At 40.0% G+C, this 20,078-nt stretch overlaps 1 protein-coding gene and 1 long non-coding RNA gene across 4 annotated transcripts in view; one reads left to right on the forward strand and one right to left on the reverse strand.

Moving 5' to 3' along the window:
* LOC145353913 (uncharacterized) overlaps window positions 1-20,078 on the forward strand; it is a 123,700-nt gene that overhangs the window by 99,177 nt on the left and 4,445 nt on the right. The window lies entirely within an intron of this gene.
* Window positions 1-20,078, reverse strand: part of znf512b (zinc finger protein 512B) — a 115,796-nt gene that overhangs the window by 35,286 nt on the left and 60,432 nt on the right. For all 3 annotated transcript variants that reach the window (XM_080204888.1, XM_080204889.1, XM_080204891.1), the window contains exons 5-8: window positions 13,892-14,064; window positions 10,931-11,145; window positions 1,605-1,676; window positions 431-559 (exon numbers count right to left, since the gene is read on the reverse strand). In XM_080204888.1, the coding sequence (XP_080061014.1) occupies window positions 431-559; window positions 1,605-1,676; window positions 10,931-11,145; window positions 13,892-14,064 (589 nt within the window). The remainder of the gene's footprint in view (window positions 1-430; window positions 560-1,604; window positions 1,677-10,930; window positions 11,146-13,891; window positions 14,065-20,078) is intronic.

A 20,078-nucleotide genomic window follows, 5' to 3' on the forward strand; every position in this document is an offset into this window, starting at 1 on the left:
GTGCACTAATCATCACACTAGCAACTAATTTAACAGAATCAGTCAAGCTCATTATATGGCTCATTTATGCTTGCTCAAAGCGACATACACCACACACAGGGACCTGTTCTCTTCAAACAAAAGGAACACTTTCAAGTCTTGCTCCTTTTCTGAATTGCCCAGGAGCTTGGGGAGCTTTATAATTCCCCATTGCATTCTCCTTGGCCAATCTAAGTCAACTTGGCAACCAATCAGCATCTTTATCTACTGATTGTCGTGATCATTTTGAAATTTGGTATACGTGCATTGATCCTGATGAGTCGAAGACCGAAAGCTTCGGCAACATGTCTCTCTTTTCAACAAATGAATAATTATAATACTTTAGTTTCACAATGTGGCTAAATCATTTTGGAACGGATTATAGATTAAACTTTTAGATGTTTTGTTTTACCTGGTAAATATGTGACAGTCTCCTTTTTAACATGAACTCCCAAAGGTTTTCTTTGCAATTCTTCGGTGCTTATGCTGTTACTTTTCTTCTTGCCTCTACCCCTTCCCTTGTCATCAGGTTTTGACAGGCCTTTAATTAACAAAGTAATTAATTCAGGGAGCATCATGAAACCACCACAGGAAAATGACTGTCTTTCATCCAACACAATGATAACTAATTAGTCCCTTTGCTATTTTAATTTTTATTCTCTATGACCAGATTATATTTTTCTTCAGACATATTTGTTAATCTTTTTTCATTCATCTTACTGAGTAACGTAATGATATAACATTTAAGCTGTTCATTTTTAAGCTCTTTATGTGCTAACTTCAGTTCAAAGTTGATTGTCGACACACCATCAAGTGCAGGGGTAAAGAAAAGTGTTGCCATAAGTCAACATCTAAAAAATTCCATACAACACAGAAATCATGGAGGCATAAATGAACTGCAACTCATAGAATCTACAGTGCAGAGGGAGGCCATTTGGCCCATCGAGCTTGCAGTGACAACAATCTCACCCAGGTCCAATCTGCGTGACCCCATATATTTATCCTCCTAATCCCCCAACACTAAGGGACAATTTAGCATGGCCAATCAACCTAACCCACCTATCTTTGGACTGTGGGAGGAAAGCAGAGCACCTGGTGGAAATCCACCAGACACGGGGGAGAAAATGCAAACTCCACACAGGCAGTGGTCCGAGGCCGGAATTGAACCCGGGTCCCGCTAACCACTGTGCCACTATGCCGCCCCAATGGTTGATGGTGAAAGTTTCACTTCTTGAAAGTAATGAAGAATATTTTAAAACAAAACACCTTCCTGAGAAGCTGTTTACCCAAACCATTTAAGATAGGAAACAATGCACTTTCCTAAGTTACACCGCACATACAATATTCTGTTCTTTGGTTCCAGTGGGTGATGAAACCACCAATATATTCCAGCTCTCATGAAAATTTGTACGGATTCAAAACTTTAACTCTTGCTTTATTTCTCTCCTGCCGAGTTTATTCCGGCTTTTCCTGTTTTTATTTCAGATTTCCAGCATCTGCTGTATTTTGTTTTTATATTATTACTGTATAATTTCATAACGTTACTCAAATATTCAACTAGATTATCTGAACTGGTATTTAATTACCTTTTAATCCAAAGGTTCCTGATATAGATGGCTGCTCCCCTGTAAACTTCTTAGGTGTTTTCTGTTTCCTTCCTGGTTCAAACAAATTATTGCAGAATATTAGATTGAATTACTTAATTTTTAGGAAATAATCTGCATTTGACCTAAGTCATACTCAAGTATGATTTGGGAATTAATGGTCAAAATGTTTTAACATCAAAAATTAGAGCTTGTGGTATTTGTTAATAGAAACTTGTTAGTTTGACATTCCTTTGTCTATTGCACGAGTTATTTAAAATAAACCATCTTAAAGTAATAGACAACAGAATGTCAAATGAATGCATTGAACATCTGTCACTAACATCATGAATGTTGACTGTGGTTTAGTTTTCCTTGGGATTGGTTTTGTGGAACTGTACTTCTCACACAACACTTTGGTTTCAGACAGTTCAAATTGCTTACATTTGCTGTGATTCAAGAACAGCAGGATATAATTTCCTGAGATTCCTAATCAGGGAAATAGTGGACAATTTAATTGGTAGCAGAAAATATGGGAAGTGGATCCGAAGCTAAATTGCTGGTTTTCTGCCAACTTGGGAACAAAATGGCATGGGAAAATATGGTCAAAGGCAGTTGGGTAAGATCTGATAAAGAATGCAGAGGAAGGAAATAAGAACAAAAGAACATAAGAAATAGGAGCAGGAGTAGGCCATCTAGCCCTTCGAGCCTGCTCTGCCATCCAATAAGATCATGGCTGATCTGAAGTGGATCAGTTCCACTTTCCCGCTTCCTCCCCATAACCCTTAATAGATCATTTAAGACAAACGGGGGGATTTTCTGGTTCTTCCAGCAGTGGCCATCGTCGCAGGCCTGACAGGAAAATTGGGAGAACGACAAAAAGTCAATTCACTTTTGGCCGCCCTCCAAATTTTCTCGTTCCCCTCCCCCATGATGATGCCTGCTGTGGTGAGACCAAAAAATCCCAGCCAATGTCAATTAAGTCGAACAGAACCTATGAACCAGAAAAGTGATATTGAACACACCAGCAGGAACATTGTGGCATACTTGTTATTTTCCTCATTACAAGGAGTCTGACTAGCACAACGAGGATTTCTATAAATCTTACAGTGCTTGCTCACTTGACATTGGTGAAATAAACTTGTTTATTGATTTTCATTAACCAACATCATTCCAAAGTGTTAATCAGTTTGGGAGACTGGAGAAACACACACAGGAGACTTGTGAGATTACAGTGGCCAGTTCATATAGCAAGGTGCTTTCATTATTATTGACCCAAGACATGCTGTCTTTGGACCAAATATTGGGCAATAAAGATAACCCATGACAATAAAGACATAAACACTGTTCATAGGGAACAATGGCCAAATTGAAAGGTTATTTTTACCTATATTTTATAAAGCTGTTGTGTTAAATTAATCATGTGTTCATTTTTCTGAAAGGAAATAGAACATGTAAAAACTCTGGGATATGGGGTAAGATTCTCCAGCCTCCCAGCCGTGTTTCCTGCCAGTGGGAGATGGCACATTGTTTGCTAGTGTTCTAGCAAACATTGTTTGCTTGAATGTCCAATGCATCCATTTCACATTTTGTTGTCTGTTATTTTAAGATGGTTTATTTTAAATAACTAGTACAATAGACAAAGAAATGTCATACCAACAAGTTTTCGTTAACAAATGCCACAAACTCTAATTTTTAATGTTAGAACATTTTGACCATTAATTTCCAAATCATACTTGAGTACAAATTCCCACTGACATCACACTAAACCAGCAGGAAGCTCACGGGCAAGGTGCGCTGCTGGTGGGAGCAGAGAATCCCACCTGTGTGAACAGCTGGAGAATTCCAGCCATTACTTCTAGTCTCAGGTATATTTTCTGAAGAATGCCATGTTTAGGTTTGTCCAGAGAATACCGTAAATTTTGTCATTGTCTACAGTTTGATATGTTTGTTTAAAATGTGTATAATATTCAGGCCCACAGAAATGCTTATATTTCAGCTATAAAGTACCAATATAGCTGTGGTGGCCTATTATGTCTCGGCTTTGCTCCCCCTTGACATTAACAGACGACTTCCCTTGAAGAAAGGAAGGATTTCTTGTGTAGGTACAGGCAAAGAGTGGTAAATAAGAATGGGGAAGAGGGCATTTCTTACCTATTCTCAGCTTTGCAAGCTAATTCTGCTGACTGCTTACTGCCACAAGACCCTATGAGGATCACTATAGATTTCTTTCACAAGCTGCTTTTCCCTCATAACATCCAAACTAAGATTAAGCCCCACCCATATTGCATGCATTAACAATTAAGTGACTATTTTCTCTGCTTAAAGTGCAGACCTAACTGACTGTCATTTCTTGTCAGCACTGTCAATCTGGTGAGATGCAGTCCTCAGCATGACAAAACTTCAACTGCCTCTGTCTTCCCCAAATTGAACTTCTTGCTTCTGTCAGCAAACACACCGATAAGTTGAACAAGTTCCACTTTGAATTACTATCTCTACAACAACATGGCATGCTGTGGGATGGTTCAAACAGAAATACAAACAAATGATTTCACCTTCAACACAATTCTTTGACTCTATAAAATATATGAATAATTTATATCTCTTTCAGAGATTTATGACTCTCTTTCCCAAAATTGCTAGCTTTAAGCTTCATTTTTGAAGATAACAATAGAGATTTTGGCTCTATTGAGAGGTCCAGAAATGGGTCACCCATTGGTTAAGTTCTTTTTTCACTATCGACTCTGGATTTTACGATAAACACTGGTTAATTAAACCTTGGCTAATTTGATTTTTTCACTGGGGCACTTTATCAATTTCTTAACCAAGCTTTTTCCAGTTATCACTTTGATTTCCCACCTAAAAGTTATATTATAAAACATATGACTTATATACTAGATATTTACAGCATAGCAAAAATAATGTCAAACTCAAGTTATGCAAACAAACTCCTCCTATATCTTTCATGCTGCGCATCTCTATAGTGCTCTTGTTCCAATTCAACTAATAACTTCAGTGTCAACTTGGCTGAATTGATGGCCCTCTTTCCTTTGAATCAGATTTTTGTGGGCACAAAGCCAAAAATAATTTATGTACAGAATCTAGGCTGACACATCATCATAATTCAGAACAAATACTGCATTGTCAACAGTAGAGTCTTATGGATAAGACACTAAATCAAGGCCTCATCACTCTGCTTAGATGATACCAAAATGTCCTATGCCGTTATTCAAAGATGGGCAAGGAGTTTTCTCAATGTTCGCGAGCAAACTTCCTTCATCAGCAAACTCCACCAAAGAAATTAAGCTTAAGTTTATGTAAAAGTTCATTTGCCGTTTGTGGGCTCTTACTGTCACAAACTGGCTACAATATTTGCCTACCTAATAATAGAGACTACTGTTCACATTTTTGATCCATTGGTTGTGAAAGACTTTGGAACATCTGGAGGACATCAAAGCATTATGTAAATGCAAGTTTATTCTTTAAATGCAAACAATTTTGCAGCAATACTATGTGATACAGAGTATGTTGTATTATCAAAGTGTAGCCAATGTGATTTTTAAAAATGTGGACTTTCTTATGTTCAACCTTAATAACAACTGAAAGTACTGATCCAGTTAGCCAAATAGTAACCACAAACCAGCAAAGTGAATCTTTTTTTTCTCAGTCAAAATAAAACTATCAATATATTATGTTTCACCTTATTACATGGTCCACTGCTGGTGCATTCTTGTTTTGTCAAATACAAGTTATAAGTTTACTCAAATTCATTGAATTTAGTTAATGTGGAAGTATTCCACATGGTACCAGAACATTTACAAGTAAGATTGTAGCAGCCTAATGATTCCAGGCAACCGTAGGAAATATTAACACACATTTTAATGATTATTGATGTAAGCAGGATCCATGGACAAATTTGCCTACAATTTGAATCAAATCCCATGAAAGGTTAATGATTCAAAGGACCGATGTCCCAAAATCAAGAAAATCCTATCCAGCTCAGATTAAAACAACAGCAACATTTATGCTAAAACTCCATTATGCTGATTTCATAGAATCATAGAATCCCTACAGTGCAGAAGGAGGCCATTCAGCCTATTAATCCTGCACCATCATTAATCCCATCCTATCATCTTAGCCCCAGATATTTACCTCTTGGCACTGAGGGTCAACTTAGCACAGCCAATCAACCTAACCCGCTCATCTGTTGAGTGTGGGAGGAAATCCATACAGACATGTCGAGAATGTGCAAACTCCATACAGACTGTGACCCGAGGCTGGAATTGAACCTGTGTCTCTGGCACTGTGAGACAGCAATGCTAACCACTATGCCACCATAACCTAAAATGCTACAACTAGGAGCCACTGCTGCACAACCATATTTGACCTTGAAATTTCCTTAGAATTTTATGTGAAAGTTTGAGGGGAGAAAATTATTCAGGAAGATGCTAAAGATATAATCAGTTCAGTATCCATTGTAGACTAATAACTCTTTTAAATAGATTAACCCCATCTCATTCCTCTTAAATTCCTAAAATTATAGGTCATCTGCTGGACTGCAGAGATATCTAGAGCACTTGGAAAATGCCTTTTTCTGTTGAAATAATTTGCTGTAGAGCAAATATGAAGGAATACAGGACAGACGAGGCAAAACTTCTAATTAAAACAAACTAAGGCTGAACAGTAGGATACCACCACCAAGACCACCTATTTCCACCACTGATGGGAACAGGTCTGAACTTTGTACAGTCCATAGGAAAGATTGAGTATTTCTTTGGCCATGGTCCTGGCACACTTTCAAGAGAGATCAGGTGCCCTTTGGAAGAGATCAGTTGTCCCTTGGAATTGTTAAAGGTGGCATGGTTGTGCATAAAAGATGCATAACCTCTCACTATCAAGTTCATCTGAACTATCAAAAGTGTTGAAATGAACTGCTAAAGGCAACTGTCAGAAGCAACTGTCAAAAGTGTCCAAGTAAACTGTAAAGGCATCTGACAAAGCATTTAAAACTCCTTCCCTTTAAATCTTTAACAATCTATTTAATAAAAGTCATTGCTTGCTGTTTCACTTTGACTATTGGCATAAGCCTGAGGGATACCATTACTGGATTAGTGCTGCATGACTGACTTTACAACTTCTGTTATCAAAGTAGGATACCTGTCATTTCAGTTTGATTGACAACTCCAAGTGGTTACATACTCTTTGAAGTGGGGCTATGAATCCCAATGCCTGTTTTTATAAGAATTATATACTTGACTGAAATACTTGTTCTTGTGAAGGATTATATAACTGAAGGAATGTAAATGAAGTGAAGGTATTTTATGAATGAGAATTTTTTTTTAATCAAGTAAGTCTGCAATAAAACTTGGAACTTTATATTACTTAACCTCAATATGGCTGTGAAGTCTCCCCATAGTGGAGGATACTGGGTGAGTTTACGTGGTAGGTGTAAGGGAAAAAGGTGATGAATGGAGGTACATGGGGTGGCATTTGTTGTGACTATGAAGGTTCATGTGAGTGGGTAGACAAAATAAGTTGGCCTGGAGGGTATGACAGGCCATGAGAGGATGGGTTTGGGGCATTAATTGGCAAGGGGAATATGAGAGGCCATGGGGGAAGGCAGAGGGCATGAATTGGCATGGAAGATATGAAAGTCCATGAGGCTATTTGAAATTCCAGATGGATAAAGTCTTCTGCTGAGAGCCCTTATCCTCCCACCACTTTTTCCGATCATGCTATTGGCCACGAGGGATGGAAACTACATCACTAATGTCTAGGACTAAGTGATCTGAGCAGAACCCTTGAAGTTAAAACCAAGGCCTTCAACATATACCACATCAATATCTTTGTACTTTACCAATTTTATAATGGCAACACAAACCACCGAACACTTCTAATAATTCAGTAGAAATCATTCAGAATATAATTGTATATTAATTGCATTCAATTGTATGCTACTGGTGGGCATTAACTGGGGATTTACTTGTGTCCTTGGTTTCTGGTACAGTGAATCAGTCATGTCCCTTTCAAATAGAACACTTAATTCGTAAAGGTTTACAAAAGAGGCTTGAATAAACACAGATTGGAATAGTGATTGGTAAGTTGGCTTTTAAAAATATAACATCAGCATCTAACCTGATGGTAGCTTCAAATGGCACTGGAGGTGTTGGGGGAGTGGGGAGGAGGATCCTCACTGCTGCTGAATGCATGTCTAGCTATCTGATGCTAAGAGACAGCAATAGTGAATTAAGGTTAAAGATGGAAAACTAGCATAAAATTTGCATTACTGTTTTTCCTGCTCTGCATATTTCTGGCACATGATCCTTAAGTCAGTACCCGTTGACCTATCCAAGATGGCATTTGACACCTCTAATGGCTTAGCTGCCATTTTGGACACAAACAGCATTCTTAACACTGAAAATGCAGGTAATATGGAGCTGAATTTTGTGATTCAAATTCAAGGAATGTATACAAATCTTTCTTGTGTAACACATTATATTCCATTAAGTTTAATAGAGAATCTATGATTCTCTGGGAAAATGGGAAACTATCCTGACCATCATCCTAGAGGGGTTGGGGCAATTTCATGAGTCAGAATAAATCGGTAGCCAATATACACATTGATCTATTATTGCTCAACAAGTAAGAATGTGTTGACAGGCACTGACATAGAATCATAGAATACCGACAGTGCAGAAGGAGGCTATTCAGCCCATCGACTCTGCACCAAATTTACCCTACTAACCCCCGACACTAAGTGGCCAATCAACCTAACCTGTGCATCTTTGGTGTGTGGAAGGAAACCGGAGAACCTGGAGGAAACCCACTCAAATACAGGAAGACTGTGCAAACTCCAGACAGAAAATGACCAAAATTGGGAATCGAACTCAGATCCCTTGCGCTGAGAGGCAGTAGTGCTAACCACTGTGCCACCATGATGCAAATTCCTTGTTCATAGAAACAATCAAAGGACTCAGAAAAGACAGTAGGACTAGGGGGCACAGCCTCAAGATAAAGGGGGGGCGGTTTAGAACGGAGTTGAGGAGGAACTTCTTCACTCAAAGGGTAGTGAATCTCTGGAATTCTCTGCCCGTTGAAGTGGTGGAGGCTACCTCGCTAAATATTTTTAAGACGCGGGTTGATGGGTTTTTGATAAGAGAGGGGATTAAGGGTTATGGGGAGAGGCGGGAATGTGGAACTGAGCCACGACAGATCAGCCATGATCTTATTGAATGGCGGGGCAGGCTCGAAGGGCTAGATGGCCTACTCCTGCTCCTATTTTCTTATGTTCTTATGACTCATCTTGTGTTTCAAACATGGGCTGCAATGAAACCATTGGAACAGCTGCACTGAATCATTCTTTGCTGGCCATTCTATTGTCACAAAGCTTTCAATCATAGAATTATAGTGCAGAAGGAGGCCATTCAGCCCATCAAGCCTGCACTGACCACAATTCCATCCAGGTCCTATCCCTGCAACCCCACGCATTTACCCTTCCAACCCCCTGACACTAAGGGGTAATTTTGCACGTCCAATCCACCCTAACTGGCACATCTTTGGACACTAAGGGGCAATTTAGAATAGCCAATCCACCTAACCTGCACATCTTTGGACACAAAGGGGCAATTTAGCATGGCCAATCCATCTAACCTGCGCATCTTGGCACTTACACAATGCATAATGGGACCACTGGAAAAATCTAAAGTCTGCACACTTGTTCAGTTCAGTGCATCTTGAGAGTGCTTAAGAGATAGTAAAAAATAATTTGCACTGTGGCAAACCCTAAACAACAATAACAGAAACCAGAAAATTCACAAGCGTTGGGTCACATAGAGAATTCTCATCCTAGATCCTTGAGCAATCAGAGGACACATTCCCAAAGTCAGGCGCAGTGTCAACAGTAATAATCCTGGTAATAATTTAACAATAACTGAATTGAATGCGATGGTATCATTAATCCACAAAATATTCATAAGAAGCCATTTCATGTCAAAGTCAACAATACATAAATCTCCATGAGAATAAATAGATTCAATATTGTACACAAGTATGTGTGGTTAAAAGCAGAGCCAAGGACAAATTCATAAAAAAACACATAAAATCAATGTAATTGAATCCAAGCTAGCATTCCCACCAGAGATACAAACAAATAATTGCTTGATAAACTGATTAATATTTATGATCCCTCATTATTAAGTGAACTTTAGATTGTATTAATACCTTTAAAAAATTGCAATTTTTATTTAGTAGGAGCCCTCAGTGATCTCAACATTGAAATTAATTAAGGGAGATTTTACCAGGCAACCACTAGATTCAGAATCATAGAATTCTTACAGTGTATAAGGAGGCCATTTGGCCCTTCAAGCCTGCACCGACCACAATCCCACCCAGACCCGATCCCTGTTTTGCCTTGTATTTACCCTGATAATCCCGCTGTCCTCCTTTGACACTAAGGGGCAATTTAGCAAGGCCAATCCATCTAGCCTACACATCTTTGGAGTGTGGGAGGAAACTGGAACACCAGAGGAAACCCTCATAGAGACAGGGAGAATGTGCAAACTCCACACAGACAGTCAGCTGACGCCAGAATTGAACCCCAGTCCATACGCTGTGAAGTAGCAAGGTTAACTGCTGTACCACCGTGCCGCCCATAGCCATTTAATATTCCTATAGTCATTATTTGGTTGTCCCAAACAGTAACATCATATTACAGAGAATTGCTTTAAATAGACACAATTTTTTTCGCCTCTTTTGTACTGCTGGTTGCTTAGGTTGGATTACTGTGCCAGAGGGCAGATGTATTAATAAACAGTTCCAATAGTTTACTTCCACTAACCTCATGGTCTTGTATTAGTCTCTATCAGACCTCATACATAATACAAATAAAATAACTTTTGTTACTTCCCTATTTTCATTACATAATTGGGGCATGAAATAGTTTAAAGTTTATTTGTTTATTAGTGTTGGCTTACATTAACAGTGCGATGAAATTACTGTGAAAATTCTCTAGTTATCACACTGCAGTGCTGTTCGGGGTATACTGAGGGAAAATTTAGCATGGCCAATGCACCTAACCAGCACGTCTTTCGAACTGTGGGAGGAAACTGAAGCACCCGGAGGATACCCACACAGTCACAGGGAGAATGCGCAGACTAGGCACAAACAGTGACCCAAGCAGGGAATCAAACCTAGGTTCCTGGCGCTGTGAGGCAGCAGTGCTAACTACTGTGCCACCGTGTTGCCTAAAAGATACTAATTTGTAAAAAAAAATCTTTTTCAAGACAACAGCAGTGAAACCAGATGACTATTTTGAATTGTTGTAGGCTTACTGTGCTTTGTTCGTTCAGGATCTTCCTCAGGAAATGATATCTGTTTCTTGCCTTTGCTTAGTTCATTAGAGGTCAAAGTTTCTTGAGCTGCTGTAGTGTTTGTTAATTTGCTGTCTCTGTTCTGTGTTGCACATTCCCCATTCTCAGAGTGCTTACTCAATTCTCTCTTCTGTTGCTTGGACTTTTTAGGTGAAGTTTCTGTGTTTTCAGTAACCCTGAAACATGAATAAAATCTTTACCAATGAGGTCACTTATGCAAACAAACAGCAGACTGCTCAATAACAGCACTTTCACCCCTGTGCTTATGAGGTCTAAGTTTCTTCACAGAGAAAAAAAGCAATTAATTTTCCTTATTATTGCACAAAAGCCTCAAGGCCAAGTGAAGTATTTATTTAAAGGATGGAGGATTACTGAGCTACACAGAGAAAAGGAGAAGGCAGATGGGAGGAAAAGAGGATGGAGAAGGAGATCTTCGGGAAGGAAACGGTGATAGGGCAGTAGTGGAGAACTGCTGGAGAATCATCAGCCAGTGAAAAAGGCTCTTTGGACTGCGCAAAACGTGCTGGTTTTCCAATGCAAAAAGCTGTCGGCAACCAAGTGTTGCAGACATTCCAAGATCCAGGACCAAGTGCTGAGGAATGCACTAAAAGTGCTGCTGAGGTGCAATGGAAGAAGTCCACTCTCTAAGGATCTGCTGTCATTGTATACTGAAGGGCTGGGAACTATATAAAACAGCTCAGGTTGTATAGACTGCGGAACATCTGACATTTAATGCAAATGCACATTAAAAATATAACTTGCAATGGCAAGTGTACTGAGGCATCTCATGTACTATATTGAAAGAAGGTGAACTGTACTGCATTTAAGGTACTGTCAAATTTGAACAATTATGTAATGTACTTCTACAAACTTTATGAGTAAAGTATACTTTTTGGTAGGGGTGAAACAGAGCAGAACATTGGGGAATGGGAGAAGGAGGAAAAGGAAAAGCAATGGGAGAAAAGGGGAAAGGTGATGGCCAGGTGATTTTTTCTTAATTTATTCATGGGACATGGGTCTCACTGGTTGGCCAGTATTTATTGCCCATCCTTAGTAGCCCTTGAACTGAATGTCTCACACAGCCATTTCAGGGGGCAGTTGAGAGTCAACCACATTTCTGTGACTCTGGAGTCACATGTAGGCCAGACCAGATAATGACGGCATATTTCCTTCCCTAAAGGATATTAGTGAACCAGATGGGCTTTTCCAACAATTGACAATGGTTTCATGGTCAATGGTAGATTCTTAATTCCAGATATCTTTTATTGAATTCCACCATCTGTCGCGGTGGGATCCGAACTCAGGTCCCCAGAACATTAGCTGAGTTTCTGGATTAATAGTCCAGCGATAATACCACTAGGCCATTGCCTCCTCTCATTGAGAGGTTGAGGAAGAGCCAGAAGTTGAAGAGGGAAGTAGCATGAGAAAGAAGAGAGAAGAAAAAGAAAGGAAGAGGTAAAATAGGTTCTCTGGCCAAAACATTGCCCATGGGCAGGGGGATTGACAAGGTCCAAAATTTTGTCAGCGAAAGTAATTGTGAAGTAGTAGAGCTGAGAGATCAGTCACTAGTGGCAAACAAAGACTGAAATGCTACAAAGCAGTGGATGGCTCCTCGGTACTAGGTTAGTGAAGGGAGAAAGTGGACCAAACTGCTAATCTATGATGGTAGAGTCAGGGTTTGGGGCCAGAATGTTGCTCAATGGAAGTGGGATGTCTATCATGGGAAGGGGTGGGGGAAACAAAAGGAATTTGGTGGGGGGGAATAGCAGAAGCTTGGCAGGGGGGTGGGGGGGCAGAGGAGAGGTGGAGGAATTGGCTGAATAGGCTGGATGATTACAGGACTCGAAAAGCTGATCAATGAAACAAGGTAAGAACCATATCTTAGCACAACCCGCTATGAGAACCTAAAAAAGTCTGAAGGACACCTGAAGGACCATAACGCATGTACTCATCTGATTAAATGGCCAGCAGATGAGTGGGCTAAATGGGAAGTGTAATTAACCAAGGTCAGATCATAAAATGAGCTAATGGGATTTCTTATTAAGTAAATGCTGTGGTGGGCTTTGGGATCACAGACCAATTGCCGTTCTGAAGAATTATCATTGTGGAGAAAAGGCAGGCCTCCTTACTTACCTTTGCCAACATAGCTGCTGGCTAAGACAGCTCAAATGGTTAAGGGTACTTCCACTGGGACACCCAATGATTAGAAGCTCCAATCATATGCAAACTCAATTTTGTAACTCCCTGTACATGAGCTTGGGATCATGGGGTAAAGTTTATTTTTGGCGAAGGTACAAAACTGCCAATAGCAATAGGCTGCCCATTATATACCCTGCGCAATGTCACTGTTCATTGACTTCAATGGAAGTTCATCCAGGATCGCTTGTTTTACATCCTGACCATTATTTTAACGACTAAAATTTTGTGACATTTAGTATTGAAAGACTCTGTAACCAGTATTGCAATTAACTGTTTCCACTTTTATTATAAGTTTTGCAGTGACAGATTTTTCAATGCATTTTAAAATGGAATGTGCATCCCAATTTAGCAATTTCAATACAATAGATACACAACACCTGTCAAGTATACTTTTGTGAAATGCATTGGGCAGGAACAGCACTATTTAAGTATTAAATTAAAACAGACTATGTCAGTTAAATAGAGGTGCAAAACAACAGTTGTAATATGAAGATACACACATTTTTTACTCACACATTAAACAGTTTTAGCAACATAATATATATGTAATATAATACATATGTAATATATATTCAGTATAATGGAGTATTAGGCTACAGTTAAGTTATTCCTCAAACATTTTTTAAAAAGATAAGTATTAAACCCTATAAACCCATTTCCAACCCACTGTAAACCATATAGAAGATTAGTCCAATACTAAATTCTCTCTAAAAACGAACAAACCTTTTTCTACCTCTACCTCGACCAACTGCTTTCGTAACTTTCCCATCCACTCCTTTTGCCTGCGTTCTTTTATCTTCATGTTTCCATTGTTTATGCTTCTCCAGTTGGGATTTAGATACAAATGAAGCTTCACATAGAAGACACTGGTGATTGTACTTCTTTGAATCAATGCCCTATGGTAAAACAATCTGGTTATAAATTGTGCCATGGTTATAAATCACTCAACAAACAGATATAGGGACTATTCTCAAATACAGCAGTTGCACTATTATCAATGAAAATGATACCAGACGTGAACATAAAATACTGAATAGTTGCGAAAATACCTGTATCTGTATGTTAACTCTATGCTTTTAAATTCTCCCAACCATGTGAAAATCTGTTCCCTCTGAATTTACTGAGATAAAATAAAGTTAGGTTAAGTAACTGGAAAAGCTCCACTCCTGCAGCCTGCATCAATCTGTGTTATGCCACTGCCAGTAAAAATGATGGTGGTACTCAATTCACTTTCCACAGGATCATTCCAGTTTCCACAGACAAAGCTGCTGCAACTTTACAGAGTGACTGAATTTCACAGGTGCAGAGGGTTTGACAGGACACAGGTCACCACACATGCACTCTTCCAGAACCCACATGAACAGAGAACAGTTTGACTCTTACGCTCTTGTTTATATGCAATGCCCAGTATCATCCACAAAAGTATTTGCAACCAATGAAGCTGTTACGATTCGTTCATTTTTAAATAATCAAGGAACTTAACACTGTGCTAGGCAAGGTGTCCAGTTGTCTATCTGTAGAAAAGGGCCATTGCTTACAGCAGTAGCTCTCCACTCCACTAGAAAATCCCAGAACCCCTGAACAGGAACAAGTTGCAGGTGTGCGTAAATATTGTGCTCATGTTTGTAAATAGATCAAGGTTGCCCATGCTGCTGAAACTAGCTATGATACTGTACAATAATAAAAGCAAATTACTGTGGATGCTGGAATCTGAAACCAAAAGGGAAAGTGCTGGAAAATCTCAGCAGGTCTGGCAGCATCTGTAAGGAGAGAAAAGAGCTGATATTTCAAATCCAAATGACCCTTTGTCAAAGCTGCTTTGTCAACACATAGAGAAAATTTCCTCTATGATACTGTAACCCAGGGATGCAATAACATAAACCTCTTATAATCTTAATTGGGTATAGCCCTGGACCTTGCTGTATTAGAAACAATGAGGCGAATGGTGTTTGATGTTATTACAGGGTAAATCTGATAGTAACTTCAGTGTCCATACATCAGCAATTAAATGTAGGAATCCAGAAGTTTTGGTCACACATACTTTGTTCTTCCACAAGATGTGCTGTTGCAGTGTTTGCTGATAGACTAGGCACTGAAATCCCTATAACAAGTGTGAATTTGGGATACTCCCCACTAGTCTTGCATGAAAGATAAGTGAGAAAGATAAGGCTACTGCATTCAGGACTGAAGTTGTAACACTGAAATAACTGATAATTACTAATGAACAATGTCGCTGGCCCTGAAAATGTAATTTTACAAGTGTGAAGTCTCGTTTCTTTGGTAGGAAGTTAATGATGCAAATTTTTAAAAAATCAAAATGGCAGGTTTTTTATGTTTTCTCTTTTTATCTCCTTCCTTTAATCCCATGTATATATCTCAATCTTTATTTTTCTTTCTGAATAATGATTTAAGTATAATTTATAGTTTCACTTTTTTCACTTCCAGGTTTGCAGTCCGCATCTCTTAGAGAGAGTTCCTCAAATTGATTGGCTGAAGAGCCTCCCCACTGCTTTTTCTCCTCATTTTGTGCAGAGGGTGCTTCACTGGATCAGATATCGGATTGGTAGAATTTACCTCTGGCATACTTGCGAAAAGTCTCTGGGCAACTGTACATGAGGTGAGAGGCGAAAGCTCTTTCATAGAACAAAATCTGGATCATTGTGTCTTTCACACATGCCCTTAAGTGCACAGTGAGGGCAATGCATTATGACAACTTCCAGCATTGTTGGCATTGAGACATTAAGTACAATTTCAGTCCTGCCAGGCTAATGATAATGATCTGGGTAGAGCTTTTACTATTCCAGGCGGCAGAATCTCACCCTCTGCAATTTTAACTCTTAGGATTTCAGTGTAGAGGCCCTCCACTGCAGATGGACAGTGCCTCATAAATATTATTGATGTAATTTGTGATATGGCACAATTAGAATGTGGAAAAGTATAGACTGTGAAAGGTTGAAAGTGCCAACAGAAACTGCCGACAAGCCAGAGCGAAGTTACATTTTTTTTTTAATATTGTTATGTTTCCTTGTGGCTCCAAAGGAGAATGATAAATTGTTCCTGATCCTCCAACTACTTTCTTTACAGTATTTACTTTCCCACTGCCCACTGATTTCCCACTCTTACCAGCTGGCCTCTGTGTCAGCCTTGTCAATGTCAGTGTCAATGTCAATTGTCAAGGTGTCATGCTCCAAGGGCCAGATGGATTGCCTCCACCTTCTATCCCACATTAGCAATTCATGCCCAGGTTAAAATCAAGGCTTCTCTGTTGGAATGGATAGTTAGATGTGTTTAAGAGGGAGTTGGACATGGCCCTTGTGGCTAAAGGTTTCAAGGGATATGGAGAGAAAATGGGAGTGGAATATTGAAGGTGCATGATCAACCATGGTCATGTTGAATAGAGGTGCAGGCTTGAAGGCTGAATGGTCTACCCCTGCACCTATTTGGTATGTTTCTAAGACTCTTCCGTGCACTGAGGGAGTGAAGGTTGAGGGGAAGTTTTGTGTGAGTGTGCAAGGTAAAGTGGGTGCCATAAATCACACCCTGGACCTTGAGCTGGCCTGTTAATGAGATGGTCCTACCTTGCTGCAGTGCCGAAGATGAATTCCCCAGTTTTTCTATGAAGAGCATCAGTCACCTGATGAATACATGTCTACACTGCAGCATGACTGTTTGCATACAGTAGGCTGAAATAAGTCTGACTCCTCTTTGCTTCACCCGATGCTGTTCATCCTCTTAATTCACGGCAATGTCATATAACAATATGCCCAAAGGGATCTCAAACCTGCTCCTGAGATAAACTGACTGCGACTAAGGGGTGAGGGCTGAAAATCTGCCAGGGATCTGACTCCAGAAAAAGCAAATCCAAGTCTGTGTGGGCAGAATGGGGTGTGCGGGGGGATGGTGCACAAAGGGCAGTGCAGGGAATACTGCAGCAATTGTTAATGCAACTCTCTAGCTTCAGAAATTCCTCACTTCAATTTTTCTTAGCTGATCCCGGGACTGTCCGTAATGTTTAACTGCCAGTCTAAGATGTGCTGGTTAGGTGCACTGGCCATACTAAATTCTCCCTCAGTGTATCCGAACAGGTGCCAGAGTGTGGCAACTAGGGGATTTTCACAGTAACTTCCTTGCAGTACTTGTGTAAGCCTACTTGTGACACTAATAAATAAATATTAACCTTTAAATTAAGCTGTATGCATTGCAAGTGTAACATCAAAAGATACAAAGCTGCAGTACCACTAGTCTTTGTTATAACACAGAATTATATAGATTATACAGTGCAGAAACAGGCCATTCAGCTCACCAATCCCTGCTGCATATATGCTCCAAACAATCTTCTTCCCATCCTGCCTCATTTAATTAACAGCATGGCTTTCTACTCCCTTTTCCTTCATGTCTTTAATTAGCCTCCCCTTAAATGCATCAATATTATCCACTTCAATCACTGCCCATGGTAGCAAATTCCATATTCTCAACTGTCTCTGTTTAAAGAGTTTCTTCTGATTTCTCTACTTAATGTCCTGGTCAATTTTATATTGCTAGTTTTGTTCTTCCCCACAATTTGTAAGCATTCTTTACTTTATCAAACTCCTTCACAATTTTAAAGATCTCTATTAAGTCATTCCTCAGCCTTCTCTTTCCAAGAGAAACGAGACCCACCCTAGTCATCCGAAAGGTATAATAAATAAGGACAATCAGGACTTGACAGATGGATCACAGAAAAGACCAAAATGCACAAACGAACTCAGGTGTGTCCCTGCCTGGCAGAAAACAAGCAACAAAAGCATCTTCCTGCCACAGGAGACTGACTCATCCCAATCATGCCATTCCACAAAAACAATGTACAAATATATATGCAATCTTCCATTTCCCCAACTCTGTCAGGTGAATGCAAACAATGCTTGGGTTCAGACAGTGAGCTCCAGCTGACAATAAACGGGCTCCATTCAGAAAAAAAGCCTCATGAATGGATTGCTATCCTGCTAAATCCAAGACTCTGCTCCTGTCCTACATTCTGGGATGGAGAATGCTGTCAGAGCAGCCACAATGAAACTGGCTTTTAACATCCAGAAATGGGTGAGTTGGGATTTAGACAGATAATAAATATTAAAAACCTCATATCTAACCGCAGCCTACCTTCAACCTTCCCACTTATGAGTTTAACAGGAAGACGACAAAGCACAGGTTCCAGAAGGCAGAAGGGCAATTTAAATGTTTTAATTAGGCTGACAGTCTCTGTTTTAACTATGTTATGTTGTGACTTTCAAGCATCATCAAGAGATTTGTGGCTGTTATACGAACAAAAGGTATTTGTTCATAGGAGAAACTTAGGTACAGGAGGGTTGTAACTCTAGGCTGCCCTGGAGCAGCAGCTCCAGTCTTTACATGCTTACAACATATAAGAACATAAGAAATAGGAGCAGGAGTAGGCCATCCAGCCCTTCGAGCCTGCCCCGCCATTCAATAAGATCATGGCTGATCTGTCGCTGCTCAAAGATTCTGTCTGAGAGAGGACTCCACCCTCTGGGGTGATCACTCACTCTCAGTTTCCATTTGTCCCTCAAGTCAGTTGACTCACTTCTACTGTCTTAAAGAGACAGGCACCAGATATATAACATCCCTCTTCAACTTTCTTATGCAATCTTCAAAATTGATTTCTCAACCCACATTCTAAATAAACATACATACAAAGTTGGACATTTACATTGATGCAGCGAGTGTTCAGTGGAGGGATCTTGAGGCTTGCATTTAACATAAAAGTTATAGAAAACTTCAACTATGCACAATTCTAAATATAGTCTTACATGGGATTCATCCACACAGGTTTGCTGCTTTCTGAGTTCTGTCCTAGACTGTGCACTGACCAAGGTCTACATGCGGATGGTGTCACTCTCCAATCCACTGTTGATCCTTTTCTGCCAAGCACCTTACTCTACAATGTATTCAGGTACCAGCATTGCAACACAACACATATCCTGACAAAAACTGGTCTCTACATTCAACGGATAGCTTTTGCCATTTCTGCCAACACCAACATGGGGCCACCTCCAAACACATCTTCCTCTCACTCCCTGTCAGCATTCCGCAGGGACCGTTTACTCAACAACACCCTGATCTACTCCTCCATCATGTCCAAACACCTCACCCACCACCCATGGTACCTTCCCATATGAACCTGCCCCTTTACCTCCTCCCTGTTCACTACCCCAGGTCCCTGTTAATTTTCAGGTCAATGATACTGATGCATAAGGAAGGTAAGTATCACACTCAGAGCTCATAATACAGATTTACATCCCTTCTCAAGGCCATCTGTAAACTGTTGCTGAAACATTAGCCTCCAGAGGAGATGTAATCATCTCTGGGCCAGTTGATGTTGATTAAACAGATGTCATGGAGCTATCTGAGATACACATGAGGTGCCTTTTCAAACAGCACCAGCACACTCTCTGGATGCAGAGAAGGCATTTAGCTGAGTTGTGTTGAAATTCTTCCTGACAATAGTCAAGAGATTACACTTTGGCCACACATTGTCATGGTCTCCCCATACCGACACAATAGTTAAGGAAGCCCACCAACATCTCTACTTTCTCAGAAGATTAAGGAAATTTTGTATATCCACTACGACTCTCATCAACTTTTACAGATGCACCATAAAAAGCATTCTTTCTGGTTGTTTCACAACTTGGTATAGCTCCTGCTCTATCCAAGACCACAAGAAACTATAAAGGGTCATGAGCGAAGTCCAGTACATCACTCAAACCAGCCTCCCACCCATTGACTCTGTCTACACTTCCTGTTGCCTCAGCAAAAGAGCCAGCATAATTAAGGACCCCACATACCTGGGACTTTCTCTTTTCCACCTTCTTTCATCGGGAAAAAGATACAAAAGTCTGAGGATACATACCAACCA

Source organism: Carcharhinus amblyrhynchos, chromosome 16, assembly GCF_965287045.1.
Source record: "Carcharhinus amblyrhynchos chromosome 16, sCarAmb.v2.hapA, whole genome shotgun sequence".
Classification (NCBI taxonomy): Eukaryota; Metazoa; Chordata; class Chondrichthyes; order Carcharhiniformes; family Carcharhinidae; genus Carcharhinus; species Carcharhinus amblyrhynchos.